This window comes from Rousettus aegyptiacus, unplaced genomic scaffold (assembly GCF_014176215.1).
Source record: "Rousettus aegyptiacus isolate mRouAeg1 unplaced genomic scaffold, mRouAeg1.p scaffold_m13_p_2, whole genome shotgun sequence".
NCBI lineage: Eukaryota > Metazoa > Chordata > Mammalia > Chiroptera > Pteropodidae > Rousettus > Rousettus aegyptiacus.
In genome coordinates this window covers 154,640,171-154,662,495 of record NW_023416295.1, presented here as the reverse complement: position 1 = coordinate 154,662,495, position 22,325 = coordinate 154,640,171, and the positions used below count along the sequence as shown (strand labels likewise).

The window sequence follows — 22,325 nt, the reverse complement described above, 5'->3', positions numbered from 1 at the left end:
CGTAGATAGACTTGTTCAGGCAGGCGAATGGAATCTTGATCATCCATTAAAAGAGTATTATGAAATCAATAAAAGCTTTTTGTTCTTAGACAAAAAACAAACAAACAAACAACAAAAAACGTGGCATATTGAGTGGCACACATGGAAAGCAGTATTCCTATTATTAGGGCACTCCATACCATTTCTTGGAATTACCTCATGTTTATAGAAAACCTATAAACAAGTCATAAATAATAATTATACACACATACTCAGTCTGTATAAGTTCAAATACATTTATTACTTGACCTTGAGAAAGTTGCCTAAATTCTCCACTGCTCAATTTTCTCTTCTGCAAAATTGAGAGCAAAAGTACAATTTCTCTCTGAATTTGAATATATATTAATACGCTCAATTATGACAACTAAAAATCTGTACGTACCTTTTCTTTGTTGTGCAGAGCCAGCCCTTTATTTACTTCTGTGAAATCAAGGGGCTTATAACAGGGAATAATGAATGTCCCTTAAGTTTTGTTCAATCACGTTAAAAGACTGATACCTTCAATATGGTTGGCTCATGTCTTGTACTCATTGGAAAGAGCTACTTTGGAATCAGATGAACTGATCCTAAGCTTGTAATCCCAGGTCTATATTTTGTCAGTTTTTTGGATTTCTGGACAGTTACATGAATTCTCTTTATTGGATATTCATCATTGCTTTTGTAGAAACACATAACCTTCCCATTCTGTCTGGAAGGCTATTAAATGAAATGACACAAAAGGTATAAAGGGCATAGAAAAGGCATTGTATGTCTTCAGTAAACTTTAGAAACTTTTCTCCTCTTACATGCTTCCTTATAATCTTGTACATATTTATTTAAAACACCTCATGTTTTGCATTGCAGTTACTCTGTGTGTGTGTGCATGCATGTGTGTGTGTTTGTGTGTGTGTGTGTGTGTGTGTGTGTGTGTGTGTTTTATTTTCCCCAAGCCTGACAGAGGCAATCAAATACCTATACTGTATTCATAGGGCCTAGCTTGTCATAGTGGTGTGAATTACTTGGTTACACTTCAAAAATATGGCTCTTTCATCCACTTCAATTTCTGAGGTAACATCAAACCAGCAACACCCCATTTTGCCCCCTGGGAGGGATGGTCATGGAATGTCCAGAAATAAAGATATTCGGGCTGTTTTCTACATTGTAGATTCTCAGTAAGTATAAATTAACACATTTAACCAAACTTGTTCATAAATACATTATTTTTTTTTTCAATAATCCACACATGTATTTTTGCTTTTACCCTTTCTGTTGAATTTAAATATGTTTAAATCTATCTGTGGCTCTTTTGGCTAATTTTGTGGATATTTTTCTTTGCTTTTTATTGGTTAATAAATAATCCGATGCTGTGGTATCTGGGATGGAGTCTTACTGGAATAGAAGTATACTAACCTTTTACAATATAAAATGCACTAACAGGAAGGCTACTATTAATTTGTAGGACATCAAAAAGACTGGTAATTTATTTTGCTTTTTAAAAATTTTTTGTTTCAAAAATTTGTCAATGAAATAAATCGTGTTTAAAGTGAAATAAACAAAAATGAAAGGAAGACTGCAGTCATGTTATCAGTTTTCTCTTGTGGTTTCTAAAGTATTTATAAGTGATATGCTTGTATTTAGCCTTTATAGACATTATCTGTTAAATTCCTTATTGATAACTGAGAATGAGTGTAAAACACCAGCCCTACTTCTCCTTATTCAATTTTATATATATTTATGTATTTTTTCCAGTGGTCACCTCTATAATTTTAAACAGCACACCTAACATCTATTTCATGTTTTATGCAGGAAATGTATCTAGATTTTCTGCTTGTACAAAAAAAAAAAAACATTAGAAATAATACATGTCACCCCAACACTCCTATGAACTTTTTACATATTTTTTAATTTTGTGGTTATGAAATTATTGTTATTTGACTAGGATAGAACAGAAAATTGTTAGCTCAGATTATAAGCACAGATATTTAAATACAGGAATTGTGAGCCTAGATTTGTTTTTTGGTCTCAGGTTCTGTAGATCTTAGAGAAAAATAAATATAATCATATATATTTAGTCATATCTATCTATCACCTATCTATCTATCATCTATCTATCTGTTCACATACAGGTGTATATATTTTTATTATGCAAATGTTAGCATATAATGCACATTATTCTGTACCTAATTGTTTTTTAATGAGTAGTTTCCCATTTTGTATTTATGTCACATATGATCTGCCAATCAGCAGATAATAGACTTTTGTTTTCTGTATTTCACTATTATAAATAAAGCTGCTATGTGTACTTCATAACAAGTCTTTTCCTGGCATATGTTTTATTTCTCTTGGATAAATTCCCAGATGTGGAATTGCTGCATCATGAAGTAAGTATATATTTAGCTTTACAAAAAAACTACCAAATTTGTTTCCAAAATGGCTGTATAATTTTCATTTTCCACCAACAATGTATGAAAGTGTCAAATGCTCCACAACTCAACAACACTTTTATTGTTAGACTTAATTTTTTAAGTTTAAATATTCTAATGGTGATATATTAATCTCTTACATAGTTCCAGTTTATATTCTTCTAATGACATTGTGTTGAGAAACTTTTAGTGTTTTTCATTTAGATTATCTTCTTTGATAACACGTTTGTTCAATATTTTGCCTATTTTAACTGGGTTGTTGGTCTCTTCTCGAGTTGTAAGAGGTTTTTATGTATTTTATATACAAATCCCTCCTCTTGTATTTGTTTTATAAATATTGTCTCCCAGCCTATGGTTTAATGTTTCATTTTCCTCACAGTTTGTTTGGAAAATCAAAAGTATTTTACTTTAATAATGACAAATTTATCATTTTTTTTTCTTCCATGGTTTATGATTGTGTGCTTTAATGAAATCTTTGCCAAATTTAAGGACTCAGAGATTTCCCTCTGTTTTTTCCTTTTCTGGATATTTTGCAGTTTTAGCTCTTATATTTAGGTATTTCACTTTAAGAAAAGTTTTATACTTGGTATGAGGTAAATATTGGGGTTAAATTTTTAAAATATGAATATGCAACACCAGGACCATTTGTTGACTGTTCTTTTTGAATTACCTTTTCACTTTTGTTGAAAATTCAAGGGCCTATGTCTGAGTTCTTGATTTTATTTTGTTTTCTATACTTACATCAATGCTATATGATCCTGACTGCTGTAGCTTTATGTTAAATCTTGAAATTAGATATTTTAAATCCTCCAACTATATGGTACTCTTTAAGAAATTTTTACTCTTCTATGTCATTTTCATATTTTGAAAAAATTTTAAATCTTCAATTTCCAAAAAAATAACCTGCTAAGATTTTTACTCAGTTTACAATGAATCTATAAATTTGAGGAAATTGATGTTTAAATGGCATTTGGTCTTCATGTATGAGCATTGTTTTTCCTCCGTTTATGTAGACCCCCTTTTTTACTCAGCAATGTTTTATAGTTTTTAGTGTACAAGTTGTACACATATGGTGCTATATCTTATATTTTTTATATCAGTGAAAATATGTATTTAATTTCAATTTCCAATCTGTTAATAAAAATAAAATTGACTCATATATTGACCATGTACTTTGAAACTTTATCAAACTATTCACTCAGCAGTTCTATCATCTATTTTGTAGAATTCTTTAGATTTTCCCCACAGTGTTTTATTTCTCTTCTAATTAGTATTTCTTTGGTTTCTTTCTCTTGCCTTGTTTCACTGGCCAGAACTTACCATAAATGTTGAATAGAGAAAGCCTGCTTATTCTTATAATGTTCCCAATCTTAGGAGGAAAATGTCTTCCACCATAAAATATACTAGATGTAGTTTTTTGTAGATCAGCTTGAGAAAGTTCCTAGTTTGCTCATCTATTTCTAGTTTGCTGATCAAACTGGCTAGATGTTAATCTGTTTTATTAATCTTTTTCAAAGAACCTAACATTATTTACATCCTATTTCCTCTATTTTCTCTTTTCTATTTCATTGATGTTTTTGCATTTCTTTCATTCTTCATTCTTTCTCACATTAGGTTCAGCTTTTTATTTTTCTACTTTTTAAATGTAGATGCTTAGATTAATCTGTAGCTTTTCCCCTTCATGTTAATTGCTCTGTTCCCGTCTGTATTTTATATTCTTTATACAGATTTTCCAGATACTGTATGGTTGTTGATTGCCAGGTCATTCTGTTATTATCAGAGAAGTACTTTAAAAAATTTTTTGAAATTCATTTAGTATTCTTTTGTGGCCAAGATATGGTCTTAAAATTTTTGTATAAACTTGAAAAAAAAAATGAACTCTGCTGGTGTTAGGTAAAATGTTCTATAAGTATCAAAGTTGGTTGATACTATTGTTCGGTATTCCTGTTCTACAAATTATTGTATCATTATTGAGAAAAGGGAGTAAAATACCTAAATATAATTGTTTTCTATGTCTTTCTTTAAGTTTTTGTTTCATGTGTACACATAATTAGGATGGTTTATTCTCAATTGAATTGACCCATTTATTATGAAGCTCACCTCTTTATCCAGAGTAATGTGCTTTCTTTAGAAATCTACTTTGGTAGTATTATAGCCATTCCACATTTTTTTGGCATATATTTTCAGGTATAATTTATATGCCTATATTTATATGTAAAACTTTACATTTGTATAAATATATGTGAATATATGTGTAGAATGTGTATCTGGATATATAGCATATGCATATAAACATACGTGTTTCCAAGTATTTTCAGTATATATGATTGTCACTTATATGTTTTTGAATATATGAATATTTGTTTCTATATTTGAATAAATGCATCTTCATAGGTGCATATATTTATAACAGATGTGAAAATTAATATCTATACTGCACACCAAATTTCAAAAGATGTAAAGTTTCAAATTGAGATTCCAGAAAACCTTGTATAGATTTTTAAAAGAAATGAATGAGAACTCGTTCCTGTCTTCAACTTTTGAAATGTAAAAGTGTTGAGTTTGGAGAAAGAATTTCTGAAGAGATTTTTGTGGAAAACCTCTTGTCATGTTGAGATTTTGCAGGGTCCAACAACTTCTATTCTTCTCTTTCCTGTCATGGTTTAAAGCTAAGAAAACAAGTGAAGGAAAAGTCGGCTTTATTACTGATAAAGTTGATTTTGGAGGACATGACATAAATGCACATAAACATGGGGTTCCCAATTCTACCCCTTGGAATAAGGCACATTACCCACCTGGTCATTGGCATCCCTGGACAATTTCAGGGATTTGGTCTTTGATGGTGAAGCAAAGTAGAAAAACCTAATTAACCTCTTAATATTTCTTCCATGGGCCTTCTTTGCGAATTCTAATGAGATACACACCACTCAAGCCTGAGCAGAACATCATCGCTCACCTCACGTTTCTTCTATCTCCTTTAGAAGATCTAATTGAATTTCAGATAAGTAGAGGTATCTTTTCCTCCTTTCCTTTTACTCTCCATTCTAAAGCATGCTGACTTATCAATTATGACATTATTACACTCATTGGCTCAGAAGAACCAGCTTAGGTGGTCTAGCATAAGTTGTAAAAACATATATACATACATTCATCTCTTGGTTCTTTTACATTCATAGAATAACTGATATGTGCTGGATAGTGTTCTGCATATGTGAGAGATATCTATGAACAGAACAGACAGAAGTCCCTGTCTCCACGGTATTTCTATTCTAGAAAGATTAAAATCTCAGTTTAGTTTTTGGCTTCTTATATATGTATTTAAATAATGATAAAAAATCACTTAAAATCTCATCAGTCGACTTATTACTTATGCTAAATGGGAAAGAAAAGGTATCTGTGTTAATTTATAATACATAAAAAGACTTTTAAAACATTTTTAATTATTTGTACAGGGAAACTATCTAAGGACAAAGTCCCTTTCTGCTACATATATATTTTCTTTTCTCATCACAATTGGCACTACTTATGCCCATCTTAAAAATGAAGGCACAATTTCCATTTCCTTCAATAGTGAACCTGGAAGAAAACAGAGATTAATTATTTAATGAGCTTCATGAAAAATAACTAAGCATAGCTTAAAATATACGTAGTGTAAATTTCATTGACTATATTTCAAAATGTGCAATGTGGAAGAAACACAGGGAGTGAAATAAACTGCTTTTCTCACTCTATCGGGCTTTAAACTTTATCTTGGGACTGTGGTGTTGGGAAGAAATGAACATGAGACCTTTACTACCTTAATAACAAAGAACGTCCTGGAACTTTATGCTGTTCTATAATGTAGTAAACATTGTAAGCCCATTCTGTGAAAAATTAGATTCTTCTCTTTATACTTTAGAATGAAAACGAATAAATCAGTTTATGTAGCCACTTTAAGATTATACATAAAGAGAGTTTAACTGTTATTTCATTGACCATCCTTCACACATTAAAAAATGGTCTGTCTTAAGGCTGAAATTAGACACAGGAGTGTGCAGAGGGAAGATCATGTGATGACACAGAGTAAGAAGATGGCCATCTACAAGCCAAAGCGAAAAGCCTTAGGAGAAATCAACCCTACTGACGCCTTGACCTGGGACTTCTGATCTTCAGAACTGTTCCTTCAGGCACTCAGTCTGTGATATTTGTTACAGTAACCATAGCAAACTAATACACCAACTTTAAGTGACTTCAAGCTCTTTTACTTCTCCCTCATCATTTTTTTAAAGTGTAACTATGCATAATATAGTGTTAAGCTGCCAATATTTTCTCTCAAGAAAATACCATAAGTATTGAGTTTTGTAGTCAGAAAGTTTATATCATACTTTTTCTTACACTTTCAAAGTTGAACACATCATTACTGATTATATTATTATTCTCAAATCACAGTATGTATATTTTCACCTCACATTGTATATAAATACAATGGTGTCAGAAGTTTCTCTAAATTTATGTTGTTTTATAATCTAGTAAATATCATAAAACATCTTGCTATTCTGTTTATGTCATATACCTCATATAATATCTAGCATGGAATGCCACAGAACTAGGAGAGTGTCTATCTATAGCAGGTGCTCCATAAAATGCAGCTAGATATTAGACCCTCTGTGGGGAACTCAGTACCCTTTCTTTTTAGTTATCCTTCCTGAAGATACAGAACATCTTAAATGTTTCAAGAGTCTAAGAGTATAATCAATTCCTCAAGCTAAGGAACATAGTGAAGTTCTAGCATTTTAAATAAAGGCCAAGAGGAGCAAATACTTTCTCTTTTTCACATATTCTCTTCCATTTAAGGTCATCAGTGGGTAGGGTAAATGTAGGCTCAAATATATTTTTCTAAGACTCCCGTGTCAATGAAAGTCCAAAGCAACAGCAACCAAACAAAAGGCAAAGCCTCCAGTGGAACAAGGCAAGGATCAAACTATTTAGACTTTTATTTAGTTTAGGATAAAAGGAATACTTGTGTCTCACACATCATATAGTCCAACTCACCATATAGAAGTCAATATTAGCAGTTGATGCCAAACCCTCACTAAAGACCATGTATTTGTCTGAAGGTCAAAGAGGACCTTCAGACAAATACATGGTCTTTGCTGGGATGGTATGGAGGAAACTGTGGAGGTAGCTGATTATAGACTCATGATCGTTACCATGCTTAACACAATTAAAAACAAATGAGTGTTTTTAAGGCTTACCAATTGCTTAATGCATCTCCATTTTCCCACATCCAGTGGTTGCTTGCGTTTTGTTTTCTCAGTCCAATCCAGTACGTAGAGGGCCCCAGAGAGTGGGTCAAAATTTCCTTTTACAAAATACAAAGTGCAGTGCAGTAATGGACCTCTTCTGAATTTCTCATTCTCACTACCTCCAATGGTATGATCCTTCTTGGAGCCCATCATTCTATTGTTAGGGTTATTGCAATAGCTTTGTAACATGACACTGTGCTTTTATATTTGCCACTACTAACCCATCAGAGCAAAGATAATGATTCTTTTAAAACTTAAGTAAGATCATGTCACATTTTTTTTCATAATTCTATAATATCTCCCTATTTTACTTGGAGGAAAAACCAGTCTTTACAATAGCTTAAAAGATCTTATTGATATACACCCTTCACTCATTCTCTCATTCTAGGCACAGTGATTGGTTGCCTCTTTTCTGTTCCTAGAAAATTTCACGCATATACCTATCTTAAGGTCTTTGTTCCAGTGGTTTCCTCTTGCTGAGAATTTTTTCCCTTTAGATTCCCTTGACAAAATCCCTTATCTACTTTACATTTTTGCTCGAGTATCATTGCTTCAATGAGAAAAGACTACCTTGCAGTCTACCTACTTGGAACACTCATATTATCCCTTAATTTATAAATACTTATATTTTTGCATAAAATTTACTGACTTCTAATATACTATATAATTTACATATTTATCATGATTTTTCATTCCTCATCTCTTCCTTTGGGATGTAAACTACGTAAAGGAAAAAATTGTTTTGTTGAGTGATGTATCGTACTCTCAAAGTATACCTGTCATACATTAGCCCTATAAACAAAATGAGATTTATACTATAAAAGAGAAATCTAACCACTTCATTCTGGGAGCCGAATCTGACCAGAGATCCATGATAGGCCATACAGTTGGCCTGGCCATCTATCCAAGTTTTTTCAAGTTCAAATTGAAAGAAGCAGTTATTATGGATATGGTTCCAGCCTTGTGGACATGTAGTAGTCTTCCAAGAGCACATCTTTTCAAATTTAAAGATCCTTGGATTTTTAGCTAGGATTAACATAGTGATAGAAAAAAAAATGGACAAAGTGTAAGAGAAAGAAATAGTTTAGCCTTCAAAGTAAACGATTCTCATATATTTCAGATTGAAAAAAATATATATTTTTTTCACATAAACACCCAGAAATGAAATCACTGGGTCATATGGTAGTTCTATTTTTAATTTTTTGAGGAATATCCATACTATTTTCTGTAGTGGCTGCAATCCTACAATAGCGCATGAGGCTTACCTTTTCTCAACATTCTCACCAACACTTATTGTTTGTTGATTTATTGATGATAGCCATTCTGACAGGTATGAGATGATATCTCATTATAATTTTAATTTGCATTGCTCTTATGATAAGTGACATTGAGCATCTTTTCATGTCTATTGGCTATCTGTATGTCCACTTTGGAGAAATATCTATTCAAGTTCTCTGCCCATTTTTTAATTGGATTGTCATTTTTTTGTTTTTGGTGTTGAGTTGTATGAATTTTTTATAAAGTTTAGATATTAACCCCTGATCCATATTTATTCAAAGAAATTCAAAGCACTAATTTGAAAAGATATATGCACTCCTATATTCACTGCAGCATTAGTTACAATAGCCAAGATACAAAAGCAACCTAAGCGGCCATCAATAGGTGATTATATAAAAAAGATGTGACATAGATACACAATAGATTATCACTTGATCATAAAAAAAGAATAAAATCTTATCTTTATGATAACATAAATGGACCTAGAAGACATACTAAGTGAAATAAGCAGAGAAAGGCAAATATCATATGATCTCACTTATATATGGAATCTAAAGAATAAAATAAACAAAAACAAAACAGAAATAAAACAACGACAAAAACAACAACAACTCATAGATACAGAGAACTAACTGATAATTGCAAGAAGGGAAAGGGATTGGTGTGAAGCTGGTTGAAAAAAGATGAAGGGATTAAGTACAAATTGGTAGTTACAAAACAGTCATAAGGATGTAAAATACAGCATAAGAAATATAGTCAATGATATTGTAATAACTATGTATAGTGCCAGATGGGTATTAAAGTAATTGGGGGGATCACTTTGTAAATTATATGTCTAACCATTATGCTGAAAGTAAAATAAAATAATATTGAAGTCAACTCTAATTTAAAAAATCAAAATAATAAAAAATAAATAAAAGAAAAACTGTGTTTTACTTTTATATTCGATTCAAATGGTTTAATATTAAATTCAAAAAAATTAAAGATCAAGAATAGAGTACGAAAGAAATTATCATTGAAGAATTCAGATCTATGTATAGTTTAAGAAAGCAAGAATAAACAAATAAACAAACTTCAAAGAGCTCAATTGCACTTCTTCGGCCATTTCCCCCTCCCAGTTTCTTTATACTGTCATTTTCTCTATTTCTTTTCCTGTAATTTACTATGGCATCTGGGACATGACTCACTGTAAATAAGCAAATTCTCTATCTCTATAGCCTCAGAGGGCTGGCTCCCTATCTGAGACTAGGTTGTATTTCAAGAACAACATTTCCCCAGAAGTTAAAGATTTCCTTTGTCCTTAAGCACAAAACAATGGAAGGGAAAAAATGTTTCAATTTTACTAGCTTTTTACTCTTCACCTTATTGCAACTAGTTAAAGTTACTTCTTAAGATATAACCCTGAGAAAGACAAGGTTTACTAAAAGTACACTTCCTACACTCAGCTGAATGAAATAAATGACTGGTTCATAGTCAACTTTATGAATGAGAAGATCCTGAAATGGAACAAAAATTCATCAGTGTGAGATTGATATAAAAGCTAAATGGAAAAATTATTTAAAAGTATCGACTTCAAAATAATTTTAAAATGTCAAGTTTAAACAAACAGCTACCACAAAACTCAAGTCTTTGCTTCAGAACTTGAGTCACCAGAAAGCCAAGTTTTCTTATTTATTCACTAATTCATTCATACATTTATTCATTTATTTATTTATTGTGTGCTAGACACTTTAGTAGCTTTAGGACTACAACAGTGTACGTAACATACAAAAATCTTTGCTCTGTGAGACTTAAGTGTCTAGTAAATTACACAGTTTGTCATAAGCTATATCTGAATAAAGAGGATTGGGATGCTTGGTGGAAAGATTTTTCGCAGAAATTTTAGTGCAGTAGTCAGGATAGGGTTCAATGAGAATGTGATGTGTACTAAAGGCTTAAAGTAGGTGAGCTAGTGAGGCATAGGCACATGCAGAGGAAGATCTTCCCAAGCAAAGATAAAAGATAATATAAGGATTAAGATGAATGTGCCTAACTTGTTCACAAAATAATGAGGATGCCTGTATGACTGGGGAAGACTTGAATGCAGGGGCAAGTAGTGGGAGATGAGATTACAAAGGTAATTGGATGACTGGATCCAATAGAGTTTTGTGTGCCATCAGCAGGATTTTGGCATTAATTCAAGTTAATAAAAAAAAAAATTTGCAACATTTTGAACAGATCCTATTTGTTTTAAAATATTGCTAAAAAATATACTTTAGAACTGCACTATCCAATATGCCACATATGGCTAGTGAGCACTTGAAATATGGCTAGTTGAATGTCACCCCAATAATTTTTAATAAAAAAAGAAGAAAAATCCAATGTCCTGTAAGTATAAAATATGCACTATCAAAACCTTTAGTATAAATAATGAATGTAAAAATCACATTAATAATTTTTTATATTGTGATATGGTGAAATAATATATTGACTACTGGATTAAATAAAAATACAATTAAAACAATTTTTATTAGTTCCTTTTTACTTTTTTAATATGAGTTCTAAAATATTAATGACATTTGTGGCTAAAATTATATTTTTACTGGACAATGTTGCTCCAGGAGGTCAAGGGTAGAATTGGGAAGAACAGTCAGAAGGGAAAGGATGTTGGCTAGGAACAGGGTGGTTAATAGTAGAGGTGATGAAAAGTATTCAGATTCTGGGTCTATTTTAAAAGACCAGGCAGAATGTAATTATATTTCGGGTATGAGAGGGGGGAAAGGGTCCAACGTGACTATAAGATTTTTGGCTTGAAAATTGGAAAGATAAAATTACTAGCTCCTAAAATGAGGAAGACCATGGATAGAAGAGATTATAGGAGAGGCAGATGAAGCCTGCTGCTTGTTATTTGAGGTGTTTGTCTGCAAACATCTCCCACTAAGAGGTTTGTCTCTTTGTTTTGTTGATGGTTTCTTATGCTGTGCAAAAGCTTTCTAGTTTGATGTGATCTCATTCATTTATTTTTGCTTTTAATTCCCTTGCCTCTGAGGTCAAATTCATAAAATCCTCAGGGTCCGTTAGTTTTGTACCTATATGTTCTTCTATGCAATTTATTGTTTGAAGCCTTATATTTAGGTCTTTGATCCATTTTGAGTTAAGTTTAGTATATGGTGATAGACAACAGTCTAGTTTTGTTCTTTTGCTTGTGGCATTCCAATTTTCTCAGCACCATTTTTTGAAGAGACTTTCTTTTCTCCATTGTATGTTTTTGGCCATTTTGACAAAAATTTTTGCTCATATATATGTGGGTTTATTTCTGGGTTCTCAATTCTGTTTCATTGGTCTGTATGTCTTTTTCCGTTTTGATTATTGTCTCTGTAGTATAACTCGGGGGGGGGGGGCGTGGAAATAGATGATGTCGAAGAGAGGGAAATTACTAAAGTAATATTACCAATCAAGTGAGAGGCTATAGATTTAGTGTAGAACATAAATTCTTCCTCAACAGTACCAGGAGTCTAGACAGAGTATATAGGTAGAGATGGAAGTAAGTAAATAAGTGCAGTGTTAAAAGTATTTGAAAGTTTTCTAATTGCTATAACTTCTGAAATAAAACTGGAAGCAAAGATATAGATTCGAGAATGAAAATAAAGAAGGACTCATTAAAAGTTTAGAGAGAAAGGAAAAAGTGTAAAATTACCTATGGGAGTGAGATTTATGCATGAGGAAAGTGAAATACAATTGCTAGTCTCTACCAGCTTCTTTTTAACCATATTATAATGACACCTGGTGTGATTCTCTGATGCTCACGTTTTTTTCTCATCTAAAGCTCTGATAAATGCCTACTTGACCTTAAGATTCAGCACAAACACTTTTCTCTTCATAAAGCCTTACTTAACTACCAGAAGCAGATTTATGATCTCATCTTCTGCTTGAAATTGAACATACGCCTATTTAGCAACTATTTTATTGTGTTGCTACTGTTTGCTTATATGCTTGTTTTTTCAGGTATAGATGAATTCCTTTGAGGCCATAAATCTACTTTTGTCATTTTGCTATCATACTACCTAGTACATGTCTGACGTTAAAGAGATGCTTATTGAAAGAATGATCATTCTAGAAAGCAAAGCAAGTGACTAAGTTCAAAGAGAAATTAGACACTTTGGCTGGAAGAATACTTTCAGTTCCAAATGTTTAATGTAGGGGAAGAAAAGTCTAGTCCTTGGTTATCAGACTGAATCAGTAATAATATCATATATATATTTTAGCTTAAATTGTTCACTTACATTTTTTAGGAAATCCTAACATTGCCCAAAGAAGAAAGGCAATGCTTCCAAAAAGCGTACTTGATATGACTACCATTTTCTTTGCTGTTATACCTAGAGAAAACACAGGTCATTTTTATCTCCTACAGAAAAACAAGCCAACAAAATATGAACAAGTAATGTTTATCTTTTTCTCTATCTTCTATTTGCAGCTCAGTAATTAATTATTAGGAAGGCGAGAAAGATCTAAGTTTTTAGCAGCAGCCTCAAAATGCTTTGGATCCTTTTTGGTGCCATTTCTGAGAACTATGTTACTCAGTCTTCTGCCCTGCTTCCAGAATAGAAAACCAAATTCGTTCCTTGGTAAAATACTGTTTTTACCAAGCCAGGGATTAGGAGCGGAGTGGGGGCAGTTGTATTCAAAGGTGAGATTACGGATGATATATATTTAAAAAACAAAATGCTGAGGGAGCAAGCTGGGATCAAGAAAGAATGCCAGGATAATAACAGGAGGTTTAGTTTCTGTTTTCACCCCCTTACCTGACATCTTGACCTTCTGCTCCACAGCCTCAGACCCATCCCAATTCTCAATCCTTGCTCTATCCATCTCCTATGCTCTCAGGGAAAAGCTCTTCCGTGCTCACAGCTACTGGGATACTTGTAGAGATAAACTGCAAATTGCTAATTATATTTGGTACATGCTGTAGGAAACCAAGGCACCAGTTTCCTGGAAGAGTGATGTCATAGACTAAAGTGGAAACAGCTCAGCAATCTGTTTTCCTCTGCTCAGTCCCACTACTTAGGCCCCCACAGGCTGCGCATATTAACTGCCTTTTTCTCTGACGTTTTTAAGAGGCTAAGGGTAGTAACGGCTACCAAGCAACAGCAGGTATGGCTCCCTTTGCCCCAGTGGCTATGGCTCCGTGGCCCGGGATTGGCTGGAGCCGGCGAGGACCTGAGAATTCAATCTCTGATTGATTGGCTTCTTACCTCCCACCTGTTAACTGCTCAAAGCAGAGAATAGAGAGGCCCATACTCTCCGTTGCTGGCGCCTTTATATAGTTTCCTTAAAATCTCAAACCTGAAATAATTCTACAACATATGGGTTTTGGCCTTTATACTGTGCATATTCTCTAGCACCACAAAGTGGCTCCGCCCATCAGCCCTATTTTTTTTAAATAAGTTTTTTCCGTTCTTAATTTCCGAGTTCTAAATTTACCTGTAGATGTTTAGCAATATTTGGGGAAACAAGCCCATTATTTTTATATGTTTCCTCAGTATTCGAATGAAGATTTGTTTCATATATAAGCAGTCACCACTTTTCACAGAAGAACACGGTGATAAAAATGACCATGTTTGGTATGCCGAAACCATACCAAGTTATTTTAACAATTAAAGAGAAAAACAATGGCTGTTATTTGACTTTTAAGTTTTTTTGACAAAATATTGAAAGCTCTCCTACTTGCTCTTAAAAATGTATAGGGAATAAAAATCAGTAAAAACTCATTATTTTTAAAACACTAATTTAAAACATTAAAATCATTGAGAATTTAAGTGCTTTGTTTCATTTTGTAAAAAAAAAAATAACTTATCAAGAGTACTTCGAACAGGTTTTCTTCTTGTTTGATGTCTCAAACTTTCATACTTCTAAGTTTGAATGGATTTCCAACATTTGATATTTTGTATTTGAAACATTATGACACATCTTCAAAAATTCCTTTGTTGTATTTTTTGGGGGGTGGGGAGATGTAACTTCTAAGAGATATCTCTATCCTTTTTATCACAACCATTTTTCTCATTTTTGTTGATGTTTACCTTGACTAAATTCCTCTAGCTGCTTATCTAGAGTCTCTCCAAAAGTAGAAGTATCATGATCAGCTATTTCTTTTCTAGATACTTTTACCTTCTATTTGATTTTTACTTTTAGTATTATCATTTTCTGTTTCTTTGCTGCATTTTAATCTTGTCAACTAGTTCCCTCTTTTGATTATCTATTTTTGTAAAGTATTATGTGCATTTATCACTTCAAGACAAAGAGGTGGCAGAACTTTACACTTAATTGTATGTGTTAACTTATACCAGTGGTCCATTAATCAGTGACAGACTTAGAAAGAAGTAATGTGATTGGTCATTGGTCACAATGTATATCTGTTGTATATGTAGTAATTTGTAGGCTGAAAGACTAGCAGTGAAGTTTGTATTTATATAATTATTTACAGTAAATGTACTATAAATATAAATATATGTAAGCATACTGGAAAACTAAAATTTGAAACACATAGTTGGAGGGTGGTGCTATTTAATTAAATCATGATAAATAAAATTTGTGCATGTCAGAACCATACAAAACAATGCACAATTATCCCCCACACATACACACATTCTTTTGCAAATGTAAATATAAAAATATATACATATACAAACATATATTATACACTTGTTATGAACTAAGTATTTGTGTACCCCAAATTCATATGTCAAAACTCTAATCCCCAACATGATGGTACTAAAAAATAAGGCCTTTGAGAGGTAATTAGTTTTAGATGAAGTAATGAAGGTAGAGACCCCATAATGTGTGTGTGTGCACGCGTGCGCGCGCATGTGTGGGTTGTGTATTTAAGCTTATTTTTGTCTACCCCATTGGATGATTAGGACAAGTTAAAGACTTGTTACTATACTGTGTGTACTATGCTGAGTGTTCAAAGATCCAAACTGGTTTATTTCCAAAATCATCTTTATAATTTCATGTTGACAAAAGAAAAGAACGCAGTAGAACATGGATGTAGGTAAATGTTCAGCTGTGATGCCAGGCTATTGGTGGAGTATTTTCTCCTTATAAGGAAATACTGAGGTTGTTTGCTGTAAAAAGGATAAATGTGTGTATTAGAGTAGACTAGAAAACATTTAAAGTCAGTCAAGTGGATAATGGGGGGAAAAGACTTGACTGTCATAAATTTTCCTCCAGCTTGATTGAGATATAATTGACAAAAGTATATCTATTTAAAGTGTATGACTTAGATTCTGGGAAAACATGGTGGAGTGAGAGATGTCTCAGCTCACTCCCCTTGAAACAACAAAAAGCTGAATATCTAAAACTGAACAAAAAACACCCAAACTGCACACTAGCACATCTGAGCATGAGATCTGAGCATAAGTGCTACCACAGGTCAGAACCCCAGGTGTCAGGCAATGGACTGGGGCAAATAAAGAAGTTGCCTCTTGCAGACACCAGAGCTCTTTGCAAGAGTAGGGGCAAGGACTTGGTGACTTCCCTGATCAGCCCTGCCTGGAAGTGCTGGGACTTTTCTACGAAGCCAGCAGCAGGGCTCAGTCATCAGGGCAGAAAACAGAGAAGAGGGAGGGGACAGCAGAGAAACAACAGTTGATTTTAACCGGCCCCAATTGCAAAACCAAGGCTGAGCTGCAGCCTCCAACTTCCAACCCAAAGGGCTCTTCCCTCCGTATCTTCCAAGACTGAACACCATGGAACCCCAGGGAAATCTGAGCAAAAGCTGCAGAGACTGAAGCTACCTCTCACAGCTTCTGGAGCTTCCTGTAGGAGGAGGGGGAGAGGAGAAGGGGCAGCAATTTTCTTGAATAGCCCTGCCTGGAAGTGCTGGGATTTTTCTATGCAGCCAGCAGCAGGGCTCAGTCATCACGGCAGAAAGCAGAGAAGTAGGACAGGACCTCAGAGAAACAACAGTTGATTTTCACCAGCCCCAGTTGCAAAACTAAGGCTCAGCTGCAGCTCCCAACCCCCAAATCAAAGGGCCGCTCCCCTTATATCCTCTGAGACCAATCACCACAGCGCCCCAAGGAAATCTGAATAAATGCTACCAAAATGGTTACTAACACAGACAGGGACTGAAACTGAGAATAGCAAGTATGATTAAAATCTACAAGAAAATAAAAGATGTTAGGCTCTGTATAAAGCAGGGATCCAAGAAGCTTAGAAAACACCTACTTGAAACAAAAAGAAAAGCACCTTCTTTGCAGTAGTCTAAAGACAGACCGACCTATCTTTCTTTCTTTTTTCTTTCTTTCTTTCTTTCTTTCTTTCTTTCTTTCTTTCTTTCTTTCTTTCTTTCTTTCTTTCTTTCTTTCTTTCTTTCTTGAAAAACAACAAAATACACTTCCATTAATGTCCATGCAGAAAAATAGTCCATTAAACACCATGAACAACCAGGGTGACAAGTCATCTCAGAAAGAAAGAGGAAAACCTCCAGAAAATGAGCTTACAGACATAGAAATATGTGACTTAAGTGACAGAGAATTCAGGATGGTATTTCTGAAAGAAACGCAGTGAATTCTGAAACGAGTCAATAAACAATTTCAGAAATTACAAAAACAGCTAGATGAGCAGAGCAAGGAGAAAATATAATTCCTTTTGCTACTACAACAAAAAGAATAAAATACCTAGAAATAAATTTAACAAAACATGTGAAAGACCTATATCATGGAAACTATAACACTCTATTAAAAGAAGTTGAAGAAGATATAAAGAAATGGAAAGATATTCCATGTTCTTGGATTGGAAGAATCAACATAGTTAAAATGACCTTATTACCTAAAGCATTATACAGATTTAATACAATCCCCATCAAAGTGCATTTTTTAAAGGAATAGGACAAAAAAAAACATCAGATTTGTATGGAAGCACAAAAGATCCCGAATTGTCAAAGCCATCCTGAGAAAAAAGAACGAGGCTGGAGGCATCACTCTGTCTGACTTCAAATTATATTACAAAGCGACAGTAATCGGAATGGCATGGTATTGGCACAAAACAGACACACAGATCAGTGGAACAGAATTGAGAGTCCAGAAGTAAACCCATATTTATATGGGGAAACAATATTTGACAGAAAAGCCAAAAACATACAGTGGAGAAAGGAAAGCCTCTTCAATAAATGGTGCTTGGAAAATTGGAAGGCCACATGCAAAAGAATGAAACAAGACTATTGTCTAACAACACACACCAAAATTAACTCAAAATCCATTGAGGACCTGAATATAAGACCTGAAACAATAAAATGCACAGAAGAAAACATAGAGATTAAACTCAAGAACCTTGGACTTAAAGAGGATTTTATGAATTTGACCTTATAGGCAAAGGAAGTAAAAGTAAAAATAAATGAATGAGACTACATCAAACTAAAAAGCTTCTGTTCAGCAAAAGAAGCTGTCAACAAGGTAGAGACAACCATCTCAATGGGAAAATATATTTGCAAATAATGCCTTTGATAAGGGCCTGATATCCAAAATATACAAAGAACTCATACAACTCAATAACAACAATGAAAACAAGCGATTCAATAAAAAAATGGGCAGAAGACCTGAACAGACACTTCTCCCTAGAGGACATACAAATAACCAGCAAATATATGAAAAGATGCTCTGCATTGCTAGCTATTAGGGAAATGCAAATCAAAACTACAATGAGATACTATCTCACATCTGTTAGAATAGCTATAATCAACATGACAGGTAATAACAAATGTTGGAGAGGACGCAGAGAAAAAGGGACCCTCATACACTGCTGTTGGGACTGAAAATTGGTACAGCCACTATGGAAAACAGTGTGGAGGTTCCTCAAAAAACTAAGAATTGATCTACCATATCATTCAGCAATCCCTCTACTGGGTCTTTACCCCAAAGGCTTGAAAACCCATATCCAAAAAGATATTTGCACACCGATGTTCATAGCAGCATTATTCACAGTGGCCAGGACATGGGAGCAACTAAAGTGTCCTGTGATAGATGATTGGCTAAAGAAGCAGTGGCACATATCTACAATGGAATATTACTGAGCCGTAAGAAGAGATGAAATACTGCCATTTGCGACAACATGGATGGACCTCAAGATAATCATTCAAAGCTAAATAAGCCAGATTGAAAAAGTAGAAAAATCACATGATATCACTTATATGTGGGATATAAACTTAGAAGCAACAAATAAACAGGACAAATAGAGACTCAGGGACTTGGACAATGGACTAGTGGTTACCAGAAGGAAGAAGGTGGAGAGGAGGGGAGAGGTAAACAGGGTAAAGTGGGTCAAATATAAGAGAATAGCAGGAGGGTGAAGTGGGCAAAGGGGATCAAATATATGGTAGCTGAAGGAAACTGGACTTTGGGTGATAATCACACAATAGAATATATAGAGTCAAATTATAATGTACACCTGAAAATTATATAATTGTATTAACCAACATTACCCTAATAAACTAAAGTGTACAACTTGATGTTTTGATATATGTATACTTTATGAAATAGTCACTATGCCCAAATAATAATATGTTCTTCACCTTACATAGTTACCATTTTATTTTATTTTATTCTATTTTCATTCTATTTTTTTATTTTGTGGTGAGAACACTTAAGTTTTACCTTCTTAGCAAATTTCAAGTAAAAAATATGTTTTTGCCAACTATAGTCACGTTACTATACATTAGACCTCCAGAACTTATTTATCTTGAATAACTGCAAGTTTTGTATCTTTTGACTAACACTGCCCCATTTCCTCCTCCCCTCAGTCCCTGGCAAGCACCATTCTATTTTGTTTCTATGAGTCAGACAATTTTATATTCCACACAGAAATGAGATAGTGTAGTGCCTGTCTTTATGTAAATGGATACACGATATAGAAAAGCAGCAAATTTCGAATACAAGAACACAAAGCGGTAGGGTAGGAGTAAAAGTATAGAGTTTTTGTATGTAATTGAAGTTAAATTGATATCCATTGTTAAATCTAATCAATCATTATAGATAAAATTAGCCTTTAACTCACAGAAGAGAATATGTACAACATACACACCCCACTCCGAAAATAGGACTCTACTTTAAATGTAGAAGAGGAGAATGGATTGTGATATGTAACCAGATGTGCATCCCACCTTGGGAAACTGGCTTAGGGTGATTATAAAATGTATTCAACATAGATTTCACATAGTCTTTATCAAAATGCCAAAAGTGATAGTTTTTTCTGTTTTTTTTTTTTTGCAGAAATATAAAAACCTGTTCTAAAATTCATAAGGAAACTTAAGAGATCTTAAATAGTTAAAACAACTTTGAAAAAGAATAACAAAGTTGGAAGTTGCGTATGTCTTGATTTCGAAACTTATTACAAAGCTACAGTACTCAAAACAGTGTGGTACTGGCATTAAGTCAGACTCATAGGACAACAGAATAGGATAAAGAGTTGAAAAATCAATTCTCACCTGTGTGTTCACGTGATCTGCAAAAGCGCAGAGATCATTCATCAGGAGAGGCTTCTAAACTAATGATGTTGAAGAAACTGGATACCTACATGCTAAATAACAAACGTGAACCCTTACCTTACTTACACTGAATACAGAAATTAATTTAAAATAGGTCAAAGACCTAAATGAGGGAACTAAAACTATAAAACATTTAAGGAGAAAGTTTCAGGATTTGGCAATGTTTTCTTGGATATGACACCAAAGCACAGGCAACAAAATTAAAAACAGTTAAGTTGTACTACACTAAAATTGAAAAAAAAAATGTTAATCAAATGACAAAATCTACAGAGTGGAAAGGCAATCTTCAGCATGGGAGAAAATATTTGCAAATCATATATCTGATAAGGGACTGAAATTCAGAAGTTCTCTATATAGAACCTCTATATCTCAAAAGCAAAAAACAAATGACCTGATTTAAAAAAATAAACAAAGAACTTGAACAGATGTTTCTCCAGAGAAGATGATATACATGAATACATTATAGATAGATAGATAGATAGATAGATAGATAGATAGATAGATAGATAGATACACTCGACATCAGTAATCATTAGGGATATGCAAATTAAAACCACAATGAGTAAGATACCGTTAAGATAGTCATTAGGATGGCTACTTTCAAAATATGGAAAATAACAACTGTTTTGACGATGTGGATAAATTAGAACCTTGTATATTGTTAGTGAGAATGCAAAATGCTGTAGCTGCTATGAAAAACAGTATGGTATTTCCTCAAAAAATTATACATTGCATTATTACATGATCTAGCAAATCTATTTCTGAGGATATACCCTCGAAAAATTGAAAGCAGGGTTTTGAAGAAATATTTGTAAACTGATGTTCATAATAGCACTATTCACAATAGCCAAGAGGTAAAAGCAACCCAAGCATCCATTCACTGACAAATGGAGAAACAAAATGTGGTATGTTCATATAAGGGAATATTTTCAAACTTATGAAGAAAAAAAATTCTGATCTGCGTTATAACAGGGATGAAACTTTAGGACATTATGTTAAGTAAAATAAGTCACATAAACAAACAAACAAACAAACAAATACTGAATGATTCCGCTTATATGAGGTACCTAGACCAGTCAAATTTATAGAGACAGACAGGAGAATGGCGGTTGGCAGGGTTTGAGGGGAGAGGGAGTGCGAAGTTGTTTTAGGTGATATAGAGTTTCAGTTGTATAACATGAAAAGAGTTCTGGAGATTGAATGCGCGACACTTGAAAGTACTTAAACTACTGAACCGTGCACTTAAAAATGATTAAGATGAGAAATTTTATAATATGGGTATTTTACTATAATTTTTAAAAAATGTATTCAAGAGGACTCTAATAATGAGGATTTAGAGTATGATCAAAGCCGAGGAGAAACTAGCTAAAGAGAAGTCTGTCTACTAACAGGAAGTTAGTAGCAGTCAGATAAAGTGAAAAACTTACCAAATCAGCAGCACAGGTCAACAGCACACATCTGTGTTTGCCTTTTGCCAGTTTCTCTTCCTCATGTGGGGTCAGAAACAGCAGGTGTTAAATGGAGGATTCGATGATGCCAAGGGAAAATGAGGAAGCCAAGAGTACATCTCATCCTCCTCTGAATGCTAGCAGGTCTGAAATCATCCAGGCCAGAGGAGGGAAGATGTTTTAAACTGAAGTTTCAGTTTGGATAGAAGAGCTTGGAGTTTTTATATTTTGCTGGACGTAATAATTTCTGAAATGGGCTATTTTTGTTACTGAAAGGGACCACAAAAGCTATGGAACTGATCCCAACATATTCAGGTTTGGGGAAATATAAGTCTCAGAGAATTTAATGGAATGA

The 22,325-nt window shown here is 33.6% G+C and overlaps 1 protein-coding gene across 5 annotated transcripts; it reads right to left on the bottom strand.

Annotated features, from left to right (window-relative positions):
• Positions 1-3,992: 3,992 nt before the first annotated feature.
• LOC107502089 (C-type lectin domain family 2 member F-like) lies at positions 3,993-22,325 on the bottom strand. 5 transcript variants are annotated; one of them, XR_001594916.2, is made up of 5 exons: positions 21,950-22,325; positions 20,463-20,554; positions 13,267-13,359; positions 7,676-7,782; positions 3,993-6,017 (listed from the first exon to the last, which is right to left on the bottom strand). XR_001594916.2 is itself a non-coding variant. In XM_036237540.1 (4 exons), the coding sequence occupies exons 1-4, from the start codon at positions 13,340-13,342 to the stop codon at positions 5,903-5,905; spliced, it is 489 nt and encodes a 162-aa protein (XP_036093433.1). In that variant the 5' UTR covers positions 13,343-13,771; the 3' UTR covers positions 3,993-5,902. The 5 variants fall into 5 exon arrangements, 1 of the variants encoding a protein (XP_036093433.1); XR_001594917.2 differs by lacking the exon at positions 13,267-13,359; XM_036237540.1 differs by lacking the exons at positions 20,463-20,554; positions 21,950-22,325 and adding an exon at positions 8,562-8,752 and having other exon boundaries at positions 13,267-13,771.